This window comes from Gasterosteus aculeatus, chromosome 7 (assembly GCF_964276395.1).
Source record: "Gasterosteus aculeatus chromosome 7, fGasAcu3.hap1.1, whole genome shotgun sequence".
NCBI classification, from domain to species: Eukaryota; Metazoa; Chordata; class Actinopteri; order Perciformes; family Gasterosteidae; genus Gasterosteus; species Gasterosteus aculeatus.
In genome coordinates this window covers 31,801,536-31,817,166 of record NC_135694.1, presented here as the reverse complement: position 1 = coordinate 31,817,166, position 15,631 = coordinate 31,801,536, and the positions used below count along the sequence as shown (strand labels likewise).

Genomic DNA, 15,631 nt, shown 5'->3' with positions numbered 1-15,631 from the left:
GCATTTCGACATGAAGGAGCAGCCATCGACCACGACTTCTATTGTTTGAATAACAATTTTATTTATTGGATATTTTTCAAATAACTTTTGTTATTTGATGTATAATTTAAAGAGTAATTAATAAGTCACAATAAATACCTTTATGTTGTTTTCCTCCTGTTTGAGGATTTAATAAATGTGTATTCATGATTATGTCTCCATGTTTGATCACATGTTCAAAGCCATTGATGATGATGATGGTGGTGAGGAGGAGGAGCAGGGACAGGAGGAAGGAGAAGGGATGAGGAGCTGATGAAAAGAAGATGAGAGCAGCTCCTCTGGAGGAAATCGGTGAGCGAATTGTTACATTTTGATTTAAAACTCCCTCAGAAGTTACTGATTAAATGTGTCAATATTGATCAGAATATTGATCAATAAGGGTGCAAACATTCAGATGCTAACGCCTACTGACAACGGCCGTAGCATCAAGCTAACCTTCTTCTATTGACGGATTAAACAAAGGTGTTGATTTGATGACTATTTAGCAGACGCGAGTCTTAAGCTCCGCCCCCTCTGCAGCCCCCTATTGGCTTTCATTCCTGCAGTTCTGACTGAATGAACTCTGATCAATTATTTACAGAGGAGATGAAGGTCAGAGAAACCCGGAGAGGCCCGAGAAATAGAAAAAGATTCTTCTGAGCCAGAAGACGTCTCAGCAGCAGAGGAAGAGGAGTAAAGCAGGAGGAAGAGGTAGGCGGGACCGGGTTGGATGTCCTTCAACTGCACACATTCAACGAGCAGCTGATGCTATTTTCAAAGCACATAAACAGATTATTTTTTACAGAAACGAGTCTCCCTAAAACAATCAGTTAAATGTAACTTAACTGATTTTTTATTTGTCTGTACAACAACAGATGAATAAACAATCCATTCAAAACTATGAATGTGCATTTTTCACCTCTGACCTTTGACCCCTTCGCCTCCTCAGCTTGAGGAGAAACCTCCGGAAGGCTTTCGTTAATTATTGAGCAGCTAATTGAGCGAAACGTAGTCTTCATCAGCAGAAAACCCGCCGGCGGTACATTGAGAACGAGGTTTTCCAAACTAATGACGCCGTGCCCCCCCTCCGGACCCCCCCCTCGCTCACCGACACGGGCAGGCGAAGGCAGAGCGAGAGTCGGCGCCTCGGTGAGTCGGTGGAGCAGCTGAGATGACCCGCCCAGGAGCAACCCACACAGGTGCATCATGGGATTGAGCCTGATCCCCACGTCAGACATCGGCCAGGCGACGGGGAGCCCCCCCGACACCTCGCCCCCCCCCGTGTCGTCCTGCAGCATCGACGAGTCCTACAAGTACGTCTTCCTCCCCGTGTGCTACTCGCTGACCTTCGTCTTCAGCCTCACGCTGAACTCGGTGGTGCTGCTGCGCTCCTGCCGGCGGCACGGCGGCGGCGTGCGGCGCTGGAACACCTCACTGATCTACATGGTGAACCTGGCCACCACCGACCTAATGTACGGCCTGTCGCTGCCCTTCCTGGTGGCCAGCTACGTGCTGAGGGACCGCTGGGTGTTCGGGGACTTCATGTGCCGCCTCGTGCGCTTCCTCTTCTACTTCAACCTCTACTGCTCCATCTTCTTCCTCACCTGTATCTCCGTGCACAGGTAGGTCGCCGTGGAAACACGCCCACAGGCTCTCAGAGGACGCCACGTTCTCACGGCTTCAATGCACTTCGATCTCGAATGTAACGTGACCGCCTCCTGACCCAGACAATTTGACGCCTTTTCCCGCCCTTTTTTTTATCGCCCGCGAAACGTAAGTGATGTTAATTCATAAACGTCAATGAATCTACGTGTCAAATCTCATGAATGTATATAAATATTTACATGTCTAATTACGGCTAATTCACCGGCGTTAGCTTCCTTTTACCGACTCGTTACGAACATTTTTACTTGAAACAGTATTTGGCGTGACGGGTAAGGAGCTAACGCTACTTTAACGTCGTTAAATCACCTGGAAACGTTACGCGATCATCAACCGTTTCACCGGACAGGTAGCTAAAGACCGTCCGGGTCAGGACAGTCCCGTTAATAACTCCAACATGATCCGTCACCATGACTTGCTAACGCAACAACACACGCAAACGAGGCTAACGTAGCAAGCTAGCTGATGCTCCGAACCTCTGAGCCAATCAGAGCGGGCGGTTCGGGGCTCTTTGGGTATTTAAACTTTGCTAATTAAAAAACAAATGATATAAACTTGTTTACCTGCTTGTTTTCTTAGACGTCTTGAACGACGGGGATCAATGCGATCGATCGATGATCACCTGCAGGTGTGTGTCCACAGGTACCTGGGGATCTGCCACCCCATGAGGACCATCACCCTGGAGAGCAAGCGGCTGGTGAAGTGGACCTGTGCGCTGGTCTGGGTTGTGGTCTTCGCCCTCACCTGCCCCATCTTCCGCTTCGCCCAGACAGGGTTCGTCCAGCGAGGCGGCGATGGCGCCGGAGGAGCAAGGGAAGCTGGGAACGCCACGGGACCCCGGTCTGAGGACGGTTACACCAACTGCTGGGACGATGCCATTGACGAGGAGTTTGCCGACTACGTTCCCTACGGCATCGTCCTGCACCTGCTGGGCTTCTTCGTGCCCTTCATGGTCATCGCCTGCTGCTACTCGCAGGTGGTCCGGACCATATTCCTGACGCTGCGCACGCCCCCCAGCTCAGTGGAGGGCGGCGAGGACGGCGGCGCTCCGGAGGGCGCAGGGGGGCGGGAGAGGAGCTCAGTGTCCATCTCCGGGTCGCAGTACTCGCACTACATCCGGCGGCGGCGGAAGTCTATCAAGACCATCGTGACCATCACGCTGCTGTTCGCGCTCTGCTTCCTGCCCTTCCACGCGACCCGCACGCTCTTCCTGCTGCTGCGGCGCGGGCAGCTGGGCGGCTGCGAGGTCATGAAAGCCGTCTCCATCTGCTACAAGGTCACGCGGCCACTCGCCTCCTGCAACGCCTGGCTCAACGCCCTCCTGTACTTCCTGACCGGGGACAACGGCGCCCCCTGCTGCTGGCCGGCGGGGCGCAGCGTCCGCCGGGCTCCCTGCCGCCGCCGCCGGGCCGCCGCCCTCTGGTGGCCCCTGAAGGTCCTGAGGAAAGACGGCCCGGCAGAGGACGACCGGGAGGCGTCGGAGAAGATGGAGAGGGCGCCGCCGCACGCAGAGAGCGAGTCCAAGTCCTCCAGGGTGGTCTTCTAGGAGGTCTGTGGTTTCCTGGGAAACGCCTTCAAACAGGAAGACTGTGAATTTAAAGAAGCTCACATCCTCGCCGTCACTTAAAAAAATATACAAACACAGCAAGCAGATAAACTGTTTAATGAATCAGCAAAGATAAATCAACTTTAAATGGCTTCTACCATGATTGGACTTGAAAAGAGGAACAAGAAATGTGAATCCGGATAAGATTCAAATATTAAAAAATAGCTAGCATCAAGCTTTAAATGATTTTTTTTACATTTATCTGAATGCTCTGTATCTTCAGTTTAGTGAGACGTGCACGAGATAAAAGAACTCCGTTGACTTGTGTTTCTAAATATAGTAGTACAGATTTGTATTACTTATTTTTAGTCTTATATGTTAATGGTTTTACAACAAAGAGACTTTTTAAAGTGTGAAATAAAAATAATGAACTCACTGAACTCTCGCTCGTTCATCCTTTTCACTGATAATGAGTTAAGCTAAGTTAGCTGGCTAGCTAACACGTTGTTATCTTTGCATTCACTAACATGGTTTTAGTACGTTGAGTTATTCAGCTCTGTGATAACGTCGTCACGCAGGACGGGATCCAAAGACAATCAACACTTCATTCTAGACTTTGTTTATTTATTTCTATAAAGTTGATATTTAAAAGGTGTCTATTCCCCGATCAATTGATCTGCTCCCACCGGTCCTCCCCGATCAGCTTGTAGTTGCGTCCCCGGTAGTCCACCGAGTTAAAGCGCCTCTGGCGCCACACCTCCTCGTACAGACCGCGCACGGCGGGCGGCAGCGGCGTGAAGCCGGCGGCGCGAGCCAGCGACTGACAGTAATCCCACTGCTCGTTCTGCAGCACCAGCAGGTGGCGCCGTTGGACCCCTTGCTCCGCCTTCTCACGCAGCGCCAGCCAGGCCTCGTCCTCCCGCACGGCCCGAGGCGGCAAAGAGACGACGCCCTCCAGCACAGCCAGCGCGAACTGCACCTGAAGACCAGAGACGGGGTCAAACAAAGCCTGAAGACCAGAGACGGGGTCAAACAAAGCCTGAAGACCAGAGACGGGGTCAAACAAAGCCTGAAGACCAGAGACGAGGTCAAACAAAGCCTGAAGACCAGAGACGGGGTCAAACAAAGCCTGAAGACCAGAGACGGGGTCAAACAAAGCCTGAAGACCAGAGACGAGGTCAAACAAAGCCTGAAGACCAGAGACGGGGTCAAACAAAGCCTGAAGACCAGAGACGGGGTCAAACAAAGCCTGAAGACCAGAGACGAGGTCAAACAAAGCCTGAAGACCAGAGACGGGGTCAAACAAAGCCTGAAGACCAGAGACGAGGTCAAACAAAGCCTGAAGACCAGAGACGGGGTCAAACAAAGCCTGAAGACCAGAGACGAGGTCAAACAAAGCCTGAAGACCAGAGACGGGGTCAAACAAAGCCTGAAGACCAGAGACGGGGTCAAACAAAGCCTGAAGACCAGAGACGGGGTCAAACAAAGCCTGAAGACCAGAGACGAGGTCAAACAAAGCCTGAAGACCAGAGACGGGGTCAAACAAAGCCTGAAGACGAGGGTCAAGCCAAGTTTATGCTTCTGCGTCTACGAGCGGACGGAAGTAACGTTAGCGCACCGCCGTTAGCACACCGCCGTTAGCACACCGCCGTTAGCACACCGCCGTTAGCGGCTCGTTAAACCACTGATTTTGTGGATGGAGTCGGAGTGACAACAAAGAGGTGAAAATAGAAACACATTAACATAAAACACTCACGGTTCTAATACTTTAAATACATTTTACCGTGATAAAGTATTCATATTTGTAACAGAGCAGCTTTATAATCGTTTTGAAATGTTCACTCTCGACCTCCGTTATTTGGTTTGGGATCATTTAATCTTTGTATGTAGGGTTCATACAGCTGCAGTAAAACATAACAACTCAGAGGTCAGAGGTCAGCCCCTCACTCCTCTGGCTCGTACCTGGCAGTGGAAGTTGGGGAAGGGGCAGATGAGCTTGCACATGCCGATGAAGAAGAGCGAGGGGAAGGCCGGAGGCATCATGAAGCGGTACAAGGGTGACAGCAGGTGGTCCTCGATCCGCAGGCCCAGCTGAGGCCCGTCCAGGTACGGGAAGCGGAAGTTGTAGCCGGTGCAGAACATCAGGATGTCGGCACCAGACACGGAGCCGTCCTGCAACATGAGACCAGAGCTCAGGATGCGGGGCAGGAACCAGGTGGGCCTCACTAACATAAATATTCCTACAGCGTCTTATTGGTACTTTTACTCTGAGGAAGTATTGATACAGTGTGGTTTAAGTATACACTAGTAAATATATTTATTCTACTAGATGGAGAATAAAGACAAAGATTTTGTGAGCGGAAGAGAATAAATCAGCATTTGATTCCAACAGCAACAGCTACTTGTTTCATGGTCAGGAGTTTCACAATAAAAGCACCGTGGAATCAGAAGGTTAGTCGGCTGATCTCATCAGTTTAAACGTCTTCCATCAATATTTACTGAACAATAATCAATTTCACATGTAAATAGAAAATATGGAGTATAGATTAAATAGTGAATAGTGAAAAAGAAGAAGATCAGCAGCTGGTCACATGGTGTAGAGTTCAGTGACCTGGAAAAGGAGGCGACCGTCCTCCTCCACCGCCACCACGGGACACGACTGTTGAACCCCGGCAGGTAGAGGACAGGTGAGCGGAGGCTGGCCATGACTCAGAGTCACCTGGGGGAGAGAGACTCAGGTGATCCTGATACATCTGTGCTAGTTGTTCACATGAGGGAGTTCACGTTAGCTAACATTTGTTATCGATAGCTACTCAACGACAACTAGCTTACGTGAGCTATTTAACGTTAGCTAGTTAACATCAGCTAGTTTATGTCAGTGATTCTGTACAACAGTCCTGTTGAAAACGGAGCTAACAGCTAGCACTAGCACTCAGGTGCTTATGCTACTAGAGTTAAGCTATTGTTACCTGAGCTCCGACCCCGGCCAGTTCGATTGAGATGTCCAGTCCCGAAGCTTTGGCTCCCAGAACCACCACCGACTGACCCGCGAACGGCTCCGCAAATTTGTACGAGTGGCTGTGGAGCACGGTTCCTATGAGGAGAGAGGGGGTAGCGTAGCTTAGCTTAGCAGAGTGGGCAACTGTTAGCATAGCAAGACAGTCCGAAATACTTACTGCTATACTTTTGGTGATTTAAGAGCTTTTTTCTTCATAAAAACAGACAATTCAAATGTTAAGGAAATACAATTGTCTTTTATATGTTTAATGCTGTATAAAAAGGCACAGATCAGAATTAATATCTGTTTTATATTCAGGTTTTTTTTTGCAATTCATCACCAAAACTACATTTTACAGATGACACCAGAACGCATCGCGATAATGTTATAATGTCTAATTCACACACCACTAACATTTAGTGTTACAGTGAAGATGAAGCATAAATATTAGTGAATGTACCTTTGAAGCGTTCTATTCCCGGGATGTCAGGGATGTGAGGATCAGAGTAGTGCCTTAAACAACCACAACACATTTAATATGACAGGAGGTAAATTACTTTCATTAAGTACAATAAAGTACATTAAAACGGAAAGTCTTTTATTTTGAGGACTCATTTTACCCCGAGCAGACGAAGATCGAGTCGAAGGCTTCTGTTTTACAACAACCTGAAGCATCCGATGATGTCACTTCCCACAGTGTCCGGTCCTCCTCTTTGCTGCGCTCCGTCGCCGTGACGACGGGTCTCACTTTCTCCACCATCGTGTTGAACTGACAAAAACAGAGAAAACAATTCGTGTGATTATTTTGTTGATTCATTAAAGTTAAAGTACTGATCAAACGTATATCTGCATTAATGTTTACGTTGCATGTGAACTCCAAGCAGTGGCTTGTTAGTTTAGGACAGGGTTTCTCAAACTGTGAGGCGCGGCCCTCCAGTGGGCCGCAGTGGTATTGCAAGTTGGTCGCTTGGGGGAAATTCTAAATGATTTTTTTCAAGAACTATTGAGAATTTCCCATCATACAATAGTACAAAGTTGCACGCTTGTTAGTTTTCCTTTGAACCTGGTTGTTTGTGTGTGTCTGCATGACTCACACAAACAACACATGAAGCATCTTTGGACAATTCAAATCCAGGCCGACGTTCACGTTAATTACATTATGATGCGTTCAGGTTTAAGGTCCCTAAAGTCCCTTTAATGAAGGTTATTCAGTCTCTTTGAATAACCTTTATTCGGCAGTTTAACAATGTTAATGAGTAGAATTGTGATCCATCTGTTCACTGTTGATTCATTGACTGTAGGAGCCTTTCTTTGAGGCTTTGGCTCTACTCTGTTACTACTCACCCGGATGTGAGGCCCGATGTGGTGGCTCTGGCAGTACCTCTCCAGGTACCTCTGGACCTCCTGGTGGGGCAGGAAGCTGTCCAGCTGGGGGTCAAAGGGGAAATCAGGGAACATCATCACCTCCTTGGGGAGGTTGGTCCTGTGGGGGGAGACAAGAAGGACGAGAAGGACGGTTCTACTGAGGTCTGGACCAGAGGAACATGGAAGGACAACACTGTCTGTAATGATAGGAAGCACTTTAAGACTGGACATGTACCAATGCTATACTATATTATACAATATATATATATATATATATATATATATATATATATATATATATATATATATATATATATATATATATATATATATACACAAAGGTTACCAGAAACAAGTTCAATTCAATTCATTTTATTTTGTAGAGCCCAAAATCGCAAATTTTACAGTTTACATGTGAGAAACCTCAGAGGAGGATCCGTCTCCTGATGGACCACAATGATGTCACGAGTACAGAATGAACAATGTAGACGATGAACAAGACATTCAGTTCATATGACGGAAATGATTCAAATAATAGTAAGCAGGACCACCTTCAGATAGAACCACCATCACATAGAACCACCGTCACATAGAACCACCATGAGACAGAACCACCATCACATAGAACCACCGTCACATAGAACCACCATCACATAGAACCACCATGAGACAGAACCACCATCACATAGAACCACCGTCACATAGAACCACCATCACATAGAACCACCATGAGACAGAACCACCATCACATAGAACCACCATGAGACAGAACCACCATCACATAGAACCACCATCACAAAGAACCACCACCACATAGAACCACCATCACATAGAACCACCATGAGAAAGAACCACCATCACATAGAACCACCATGAGACAGAACCACCACTACATAGAACCACGTCACATAGAACCACCATCACATAGAACCACCATGAGACAGAACCACCATCAAATAGAACCACCATCACAAAGAACCACCATGAGACAGAACCACCACATAGAACCACCATCACAAAGAGCCACCACCACATAGAACCACCATCACATAGAACCACCATCAAATAGAACCACCATCACAAAGAACCACCACCACATAGAACCACCATCACAAAGAACCACCACCACATAGAACCACCATCACATAGAACCACCATGAGACAGAACCACCATTTGTTGGGGAGGTGTGCCGATGTGAGCGTTTGGGGACAGAGGATGTCACATGTGTACAGACTGTAAAGCCCTCTGAGGCAAATCTGTAATTTGCAATGTTGGGATGTACAAAATAAAATGATTTTGAATAGAATAGATAGAACCAGCAGCCACGGAAGCCTGTTGGGAGGGAAAGTACAAAGAATTTGGGAAAGAAGCAAAGTTAGTGATGCATCCATGTTGCCAGTAACAGTGATATTTCCAATGCTGATGTGAGAGCAGCAGCAGTGTCAGCAGGTTCATGTCAGGAGGCAGGAACAGGCTCACTGAAGCAGAAGAATCACCTCTTTAAACATCAGATAAACACCTACTATCCGATATGTATTGACTGTAGAAACCTTTGCCCAGAAGAGCACGTTCTGGTAGTAGGAATCATTATTTATTAGACAATGGTCCAACAAGAAAGGGTCCTGTGGAAAGAGGGTTAAATGTTCCGTCCACCAGAACCAAGTCGAGGATGTGGTTAAAACAATCAGTTGAATCTAATAATGACAGAAATGAAGTACCATGAATGTTAAAATCACCCACAATAGTTACTTTACTTGTTTTAAGGACCAAACATGTTAAGAAATTCAGATCTAAACTCTAAATACTGACCCGGGTCACTGGTTAGTCCTGGTGACCCGGTGAGAGGATCCAGTACCGACCTGAGGTCCCGGTACATGCTGCTGTGGATGGGACGTCCCGCCCCGTCGGTCCCGACCCTCTCGTCGTAGCACCAGGTGCCCCCGACTTTGCCTCCGAGTTCGAACAGCACCGGGGGGGCGAAGCGGTCGAGGCGGGACAGGATGTGCCGGGCGGCACAGAGACCCGCCGCCCCCGCACCAACCACTGCCACGCGCTGCAGGATCATCTTCTGACTGGCAAAGAGAATCCACTTTATACTGAATGCTAAATAAATTAATAATCATAATCTCATTTAAAAACACATTTCATTCTGCGTGAGGAGTCCTTCTAATTCTAAGGTGTCAAGTACATTATGGTGATTTTACTTGAAGTTACTGCGGGGAACTTGGGGGGGGTCAGTCGCCCCTGTGGACCAAAGTGGTAGTGCCTCTGGTGGAGGATCTGGGTCTGTTCCCGGTGGACTGGTCTCTGGTGGAGGATCTGGGTCTGTTCCCGGTGGACTGGTCTCTGGTGGAGGATCTGGGTCTGTTCCCGGTGGACTGGTCTCTACTGGAGTCTGAGCTGGAGGAGGATCCAGTGAACCTGCATGATGTCATCTGGTTTCACCAGAATCGGACCCGGTGGCACCGATGACATCATGAAGAAGAACTAGACCATCTCCTCGCTCGTGGTCTCGTTCCTCAAAGTTCCCCACAGTAACTTTAAGTAATATTTCGAATGCATTTTGAATTTAATTGTAGTTTTTCTGAATGTGTTTTTGTTCACAGGTGGTTTTAGGAGCATCATTAAATAACTGAACTAAAACTAATAACTAATGAGAGCCCTAATATAAGTTCACTGTTGGATCATCAAAGCATCACCAGACATTGCAAAATAAAATAACGTGACGTAGTACTTCTCACCTTCACATGCTTCAATACAATTCATAGTCACTTAAGTTCTATAAGTGATGATGAGTCAGGTCCGTGCACCTTTTGATAGTTTGTTTCAACGTTTAAGCGGAAATATCACTGTTTTTGCACGGATGTCCAAATCCAAAAACACCAGATTTTTACTTATGTAAACTTTTGGGTTTTTGCCTTTAAAACGAAATACGAAACCGGAAGTATGTATATTTTCACACTAAAGGTCAACGCAATAGAGTTTGTATGCTGGAAATGTGTCGGTGGTGCGAGTATGTACCATGGTAACATTAGTTCATTAATCAATAGTGTAGATATTTCATGTTTAGGGCTCATTTGCAACCATTGTTTAACATTGTATAACCATTGTTGTACATATTTTCATAATTATTTCATTTAACAACCAACCATACCTCCAAGCAAGAGGGATTATTCGTTGATCACAATGTAATATATTATTAAAAATAGAGACTTTGGTTTATTTCTATAAATAAACCAAAGTCTCTATTTTTAATTGTATACACAGTATAGAGAAATGATCTTATATATACACACTGCCACCTACTGGTAGAGATGGGAACATGTTTCCTCTGCTCTGCAACATATATTCATGTTGTAATCATCTCCATGTGGTTGTTGGAATATCTATAGATCTATGCAGGTAGGTAATGATTTACTACTGAAGGCCCAGAGACAGATGACCAGACATAATAAAACTCCCAGCATGCACGGCTGTAAAGATATGGATACAGAAGAGTCTTTGCCTAAAGGCCCAGGAGGAGACCGTGTAGGGACGCTAGCAGGGACAAAGGTCACTTGAGTGGGTTTGTAGACGCTAGCACAGACTGAATGGGGGGGGCAGCGAGATAGGGTCAACCGGCCAGAATGAGGGAGACAGGCGGCATCAAAATACCAGACGAGCGGGGGGGGGCGGCTAGTGGGGGGGAGGGGGAGGATAGTGAGGAAACAACTTTAGTAGCAGTTAGGACAGAGGGGAAGATTTCCATTCAATCGAATGTTCAAGGAAATGTCAAAACTACGGTGTTGTATCAGAAGGCCAGAGTCTTTCCAGAGAGCTCGGTTTATTTGGGGATGTGCTGCTCGAATGAATCTCTGTGAAATATAAGAGTTTCATTGTGCAGAATAATTTGTTAACTGTAGACATGACAAAAAATCTCTGTCATCATTTATATTCGTTAATGAACTTTTCCTCTAATGTTACTCTGGTACGTTCTCGCATCACACACCAACTTCCAGCATATAAACTTTCTATTGCAGTTGACTCTTACTGTGAAAATGTACGCACTTCCGGTTTAGGGGCTGCGCTTCATATTTCGTTTTATAGGCAAGAAACAAAAAAGAATTAACCAAAATAAAAGTCAGTTGACAATCCTTTCTATTTTCGTGTAGTGTTTAATTAAACGTTAAAACAAACTATAAGGTACATGGACGATATCAACATATTTTGTATACATCTTTTCTTAAATATGTGAAGATTTAAATGTGCATTGAATGATTAAAGACACTTACCGGCTCGCGAGGACTCTGCGCTGCGGAGTAAACCTGTGAGTGAAATCACGGGTTTCAATTAGATTGCAGATGAGGTGCCCCGTTGCATCAGGGGTAATAAACTGTTTGTAGCGTTGCATTCTGGACTTTGATCTGGGTCACAACGCGGCAGGCTGTGTTAGCCGGTACATGCTAGCATGTAACAAGTAACGGTCCTCACCCCGTTACATGTAACGGTCGACACATGTTACATAACACGGTTACATGTGCCTAGTAAATGGTGCAATGCGCTCCTCAACGACATCAGAACGTGTAGACAGATGGAGACACACCTGTACCTGGGTTAGTTAGCCCTTTATTATCACTTTATTAGCTCTTACTTTGTCTGTCTTACTTTGTCTTGCACTTTGTCTTTCTTGAAGACTTTGCACTTCCTTGGTTCTTGTGGCTCTGGTTCTGGTCCCTCTGGACTCAATGCACTCTTTGTAGGTCGCTTTGGATAAAAGCGTCACTTAAATGAGAAATGTAAATGTAACTTTAATGTAGAATCAATGACGGAGGTGTAGCGATAAAAACAGCTCCACTGGTAGGCGGTTCCAGCACACGTCACGCGAACCACTTCCTCCGCGGGTCCTTCAGAATAAAAGCGAAGGCGCCTCAAAATCAAAACGAGGGAAAACAAAAATGTTTTCATTGAATAATGATTCGTTCTTTTTCAATAAATAAAAACACAGCTACATATTGAAATTAATAATACAATTAAACGACAAGTTGCAATTGATATGTAAATAAAATATAAATGTATCAATTATTTATGAAAAACGTGTTTTAATTTCAAAGAAATACCAAGCAGAAATATTCTCAATTTTACTGATATAAAATTGTATTTGTGCCCTATTGCATGTTTGGTAAAATATCAAATGTGAATCATTATTTATCTCAGCAATGAAGCCATGAAATACATACATTAATATTGACAGAATTCCCAAGTCATTGAACATTAAAAGAAACGTAAAAGATATATCAATATCAAACATTTTATTACCAACAAAGTCAAAACAGTTGAATTTTTCAAACTCTTAACAAAAGTAATCATGAAACTGAATCGTCTGTCATAAAAAAATAAACATGTTGGAGCTTCAGGAGAAAACGCCAATAAACAAAACCCTTCCGTCTAATTTATAACAAGTTCACACAGAGCATCAGTATCAGGAATAAGCATATTATAAGATGTATAATATGATATCATATATTATACAACATGATTCTAGATATTATTTTAGATACTATATTATTTTACACACTATTATTTTATATCATATTCAACTATAAAATGATATCATGTCATAATAGGGCACTTTTTAAATACTATATCAAATAATCATATATAATATCAGTATCATGTAGCAGATTGTATTACAATATATTACCATACAAAATATTTTATATTATAATATATTTCGTTTGATATCACATTATATTCAAATATAATATAGCACTGATTACTGGTCAACGTCTCAATCGGGTCATATTTCAGGGATCCGAATCTAGAACGTTTCTTTGTTTATGTCAAATAAAAAGCCAGAATATCGTCCGTTTCAAACACCCACAGATCCGTTGCCGGCGCTCCGGTCACTTGGCGGCGGCGTTGGCGTGCGGCGGCGCCTGCTGCTGCTGCGGCGGCTGCTGCTCGGCGAGCGCCTGCTGCAGCCGCGTGCGTTTCCTGGAGTAGTGCTGCCAGTGGAGCAGCTGCTGCTCGTCGATGAACTTGGTGCACTGAGCGTTCACCAGCTCCTTCCGGAAGTGTTCGTACTGCAGCAGCTCCAGCATGTGGAGGCAGTGTGGGTACCTGGGGGGGGGGGGGGGGGGGGGGGGGCACGGTGAGAGACCTCACGTACCCTACTTACATCAGTGCAAGGGTGCTACCACACATTCCTTCGGGGGGGGTTGTGTCCCCCCCAATATTGAGAAAATACCAATCTGTCCCCCCCAATATACAGCAGCGTCCAGCGGACCCCCCCAATTTCTAAACCATGGTGTTCTGATGCACATGATCCAATAGTCTTTTTATCACATGAAGGTGTCCTTCGTGGGGGGAGAGCTTCCTTTACTAGCTCCTTTAGCAGCTTGTGAAACCAAGGGATGCTAAAGGAGCCAGTAAAGGAGAACAGCTCTTATCATGAAGGACACTTTATGAGCTAAAACGGACTTTGTGATTGGTCGACCACATTAGGCTGGTAAAGGCTTTATTTAGTATGAATAACAGAACGTGTGTTACTTGAGGAACTTGGCGTACTCGGGCTCCTTCCAGTACAGCAGGTACTTCAGGTAGTTAATGAAGCTTCTCTCCCTCAGGAAACCTCTCTGGGCCAAAACTGCACAGACACAAACAAACAAACAAACAAACAAACTGAAGTCCTTTGATCACAAACTCTCGTCAGGGTGAAACGCGAAGGAGGATTCGTGAGGCCGTCACTCACAGTTGAGGTAGTTCGGGTTGGCCAGACACTGAATGAACTCCAGCTCCGACTGGAAGCGGTTCCTGGCCTGCTCCTCTGGACAACAACAACAACAACAACAACTGACTCTGACATTCCACCGGTCACTTTCTTTCTCACTGCACACGTCACTTTCTGTTTGCTGGTGCACTTTTAACTTGAACCTGTATTTTTAAACACGTACTACTGAGCCAAAGCATTAGATGCTATTTAAGCCCCGTCGTCCTGCCGGTCAGCTGATGAGCAGCACCAACACGAAGGTGTCAGTGCGATTCTGGGTGAGGAGGTGACCGAGGTCTAAACCCCAAAGAGCTGAAAGGACATTACAGAAATGCCCCCCAGATGTTTTATTCATGACAACAACAACAACAACAACAACCGATAGTGACTTTGAATGAATGTGTTCTGTTGTAAATGCGATGTATGCTCTGGAACGTGTTAATAAAAGAAGCCATTTAACGCCGCAGGGATGCGAAGAAGCTCAGTAGAATAAAATCATTCACATGTGAATTGAACGTAACTTAACGAGTCAGTGAGCTTTTCACTAAACGGGGACGATGAAGCTCAGACGATCGTCTTCATCGCGCTACAAGCTCATTGGTGCTGAATGAGACACATTTACTGAACATAATATTCATCCAAGGCTTCTCCGTACATGACGAACGCTAGCAAGCTGCTATACTATAGCGTTAGCTCAGTTAGCCACACGGCTACAAACCTGTTTCCATGGCGACGGCCGATGACGTTAACGAGCCTGAAACCGTCTTAAACTTAATCTACACCGATGAACTAGTCAACATACGAGCGTCGGTCTTTGTTGTTTTGCTGTACAACAAATCAAATGGCGTGAAGCCGTCCTGCCGGAAAGCAGTTCTCTGTTTGCGACGCTTCACGGTGGTTTACGGCAGCTGCTGTTCGTCTTGTGACCGCAAGAGGGAAACATTTGACAACAAAGCGATGATTAATTAACCTGTTAGTTCAGGAATCGCAGACTTGATTTAAATATGATTCATAACACAATGAATAGATTTTCAGACATCTAATGAGACATTTGTTCCTGTCCTAATGTAAAACCAAACTAGAATAAACCTTTACAGCAGTGAAAGTACTAATGTACTGTAAAGTACTGTAAAAGTACTAATGTACTGTCAAAGTATCTGAATGTAGTTCAACGAAAAGTTGAATGTAATTAAAGTAAAACTAGTTTAATGTTGTATAAGAAAAATAAACTAAATTCTATTCTAGTCTATTCTTAATGTAGTTAAGGTAGTGATTGATGTGATGTAAAATGTT

The 15,631-nt window shown here is 45.3% G+C and overlaps 3 protein-coding genes across 9 annotated transcripts; 1 reads left to right on the top strand and 2 right to left on the bottom strand.

Annotated features, from left to right (window-relative positions):
* The first annotated feature begins 198 nt into the window (after positions 1 to 198).
* Positions 199 to 3,662, top strand: LOC144382960 (P2Y purinoceptor 3). 2 transcript variants are annotated; one of them, XM_078107078.1, is made up of 4 exons: positions 199 to 330; positions 620 to 729; positions 1,139 to 1,640; positions 2,323 to 3,662. In XM_078107078.1, exons 3-4 carry the CDS (start codon positions 1,225 to 1,227, stop codon positions 3,224 to 3,226), a joined length of 1,320 nt encoding a protein of 439 aa, XP_077963204.1. In that variant the 5' UTR covers positions 199 to 330; positions 620 to 729; positions 1,139 to 1,224; the 3' UTR covers positions 3,227 to 3,662. The 2 variants fall into 2 exon arrangements, with proteins under 2 accessions (XP_077963204.1, XP_077963205.1); XM_078107079.1 differs by lacking the exon at positions 199 to 330 and having other exon boundaries at positions 593 to 729; positions 968 to 1,640.
* On the bottom strand, positions 3,329 to 12,470 carry LOC120822450 (uncharacterized). 6 transcript variants are annotated; one of them, XM_078107077.1, is made up of 11 exons: positions 12,221 to 12,457; positions 11,862 to 11,894; positions 9,795 to 9,990; positions 9,450 to 9,662; positions 7,569 to 7,707; positions 6,845 to 6,993; positions 6,685 to 6,737; positions 6,196 to 6,320; positions 5,838 to 5,945; positions 5,189 to 5,398; positions 3,329 to 4,205 (listed from the first exon to the last, which is right to left on the bottom strand). In XM_078107077.1, the coding sequence occupies exons 4-11, from the start codon at positions 9,653 to 9,655 to the stop codon at positions 3,894 to 3,896; spliced, it is 1,302 nt and encodes a 433-aa protein (XP_077963203.1). In that variant the 5' UTR covers positions 9,656 to 9,662; positions 9,795 to 9,990; positions 11,862 to 11,894; positions 12,221 to 12,457; the 3' UTR covers positions 3,329 to 3,893. The 6 variants fall into 6 exon arrangements, with proteins under 6 accessions (XP_077963203.1, XP_040038089.1, XP_040038092.1 ...); XM_040182155.2 differs by lacking the exon at positions 9,795 to 9,990 and having other exon boundaries at positions 12,221 to 12,470; XM_040182158.2 differs by lacking the exon at positions 9,795 to 9,990 and having other exon boundaries at positions 12,235 to 12,470.
* A 393-nt stretch (positions 12,471 to 12,863) lies between these two features.
* On the bottom strand, positions 12,864 to 15,251 carry med31 (mediator complex subunit 31). Its single transcript, XM_040182903.2, has 4 exons — positions 15,057 to 15,251; positions 14,321 to 14,395; positions 14,119 to 14,215; positions 12,864 to 13,689 (listed from the first exon to the last, which is right to left on the bottom strand). Exons 1-4 carry the CDS (start codon positions 15,064 to 15,066, stop codon positions 13,473 to 13,475), a joined length of 399 nt encoding a protein of 132 aa, XP_040038837.1. The 5' UTR covers positions 15,067 to 15,251; the 3' UTR covers positions 12,864 to 13,472.
* Between the last annotated feature and the right edge of the window lie 380 nt (positions 15,252 to 15,631).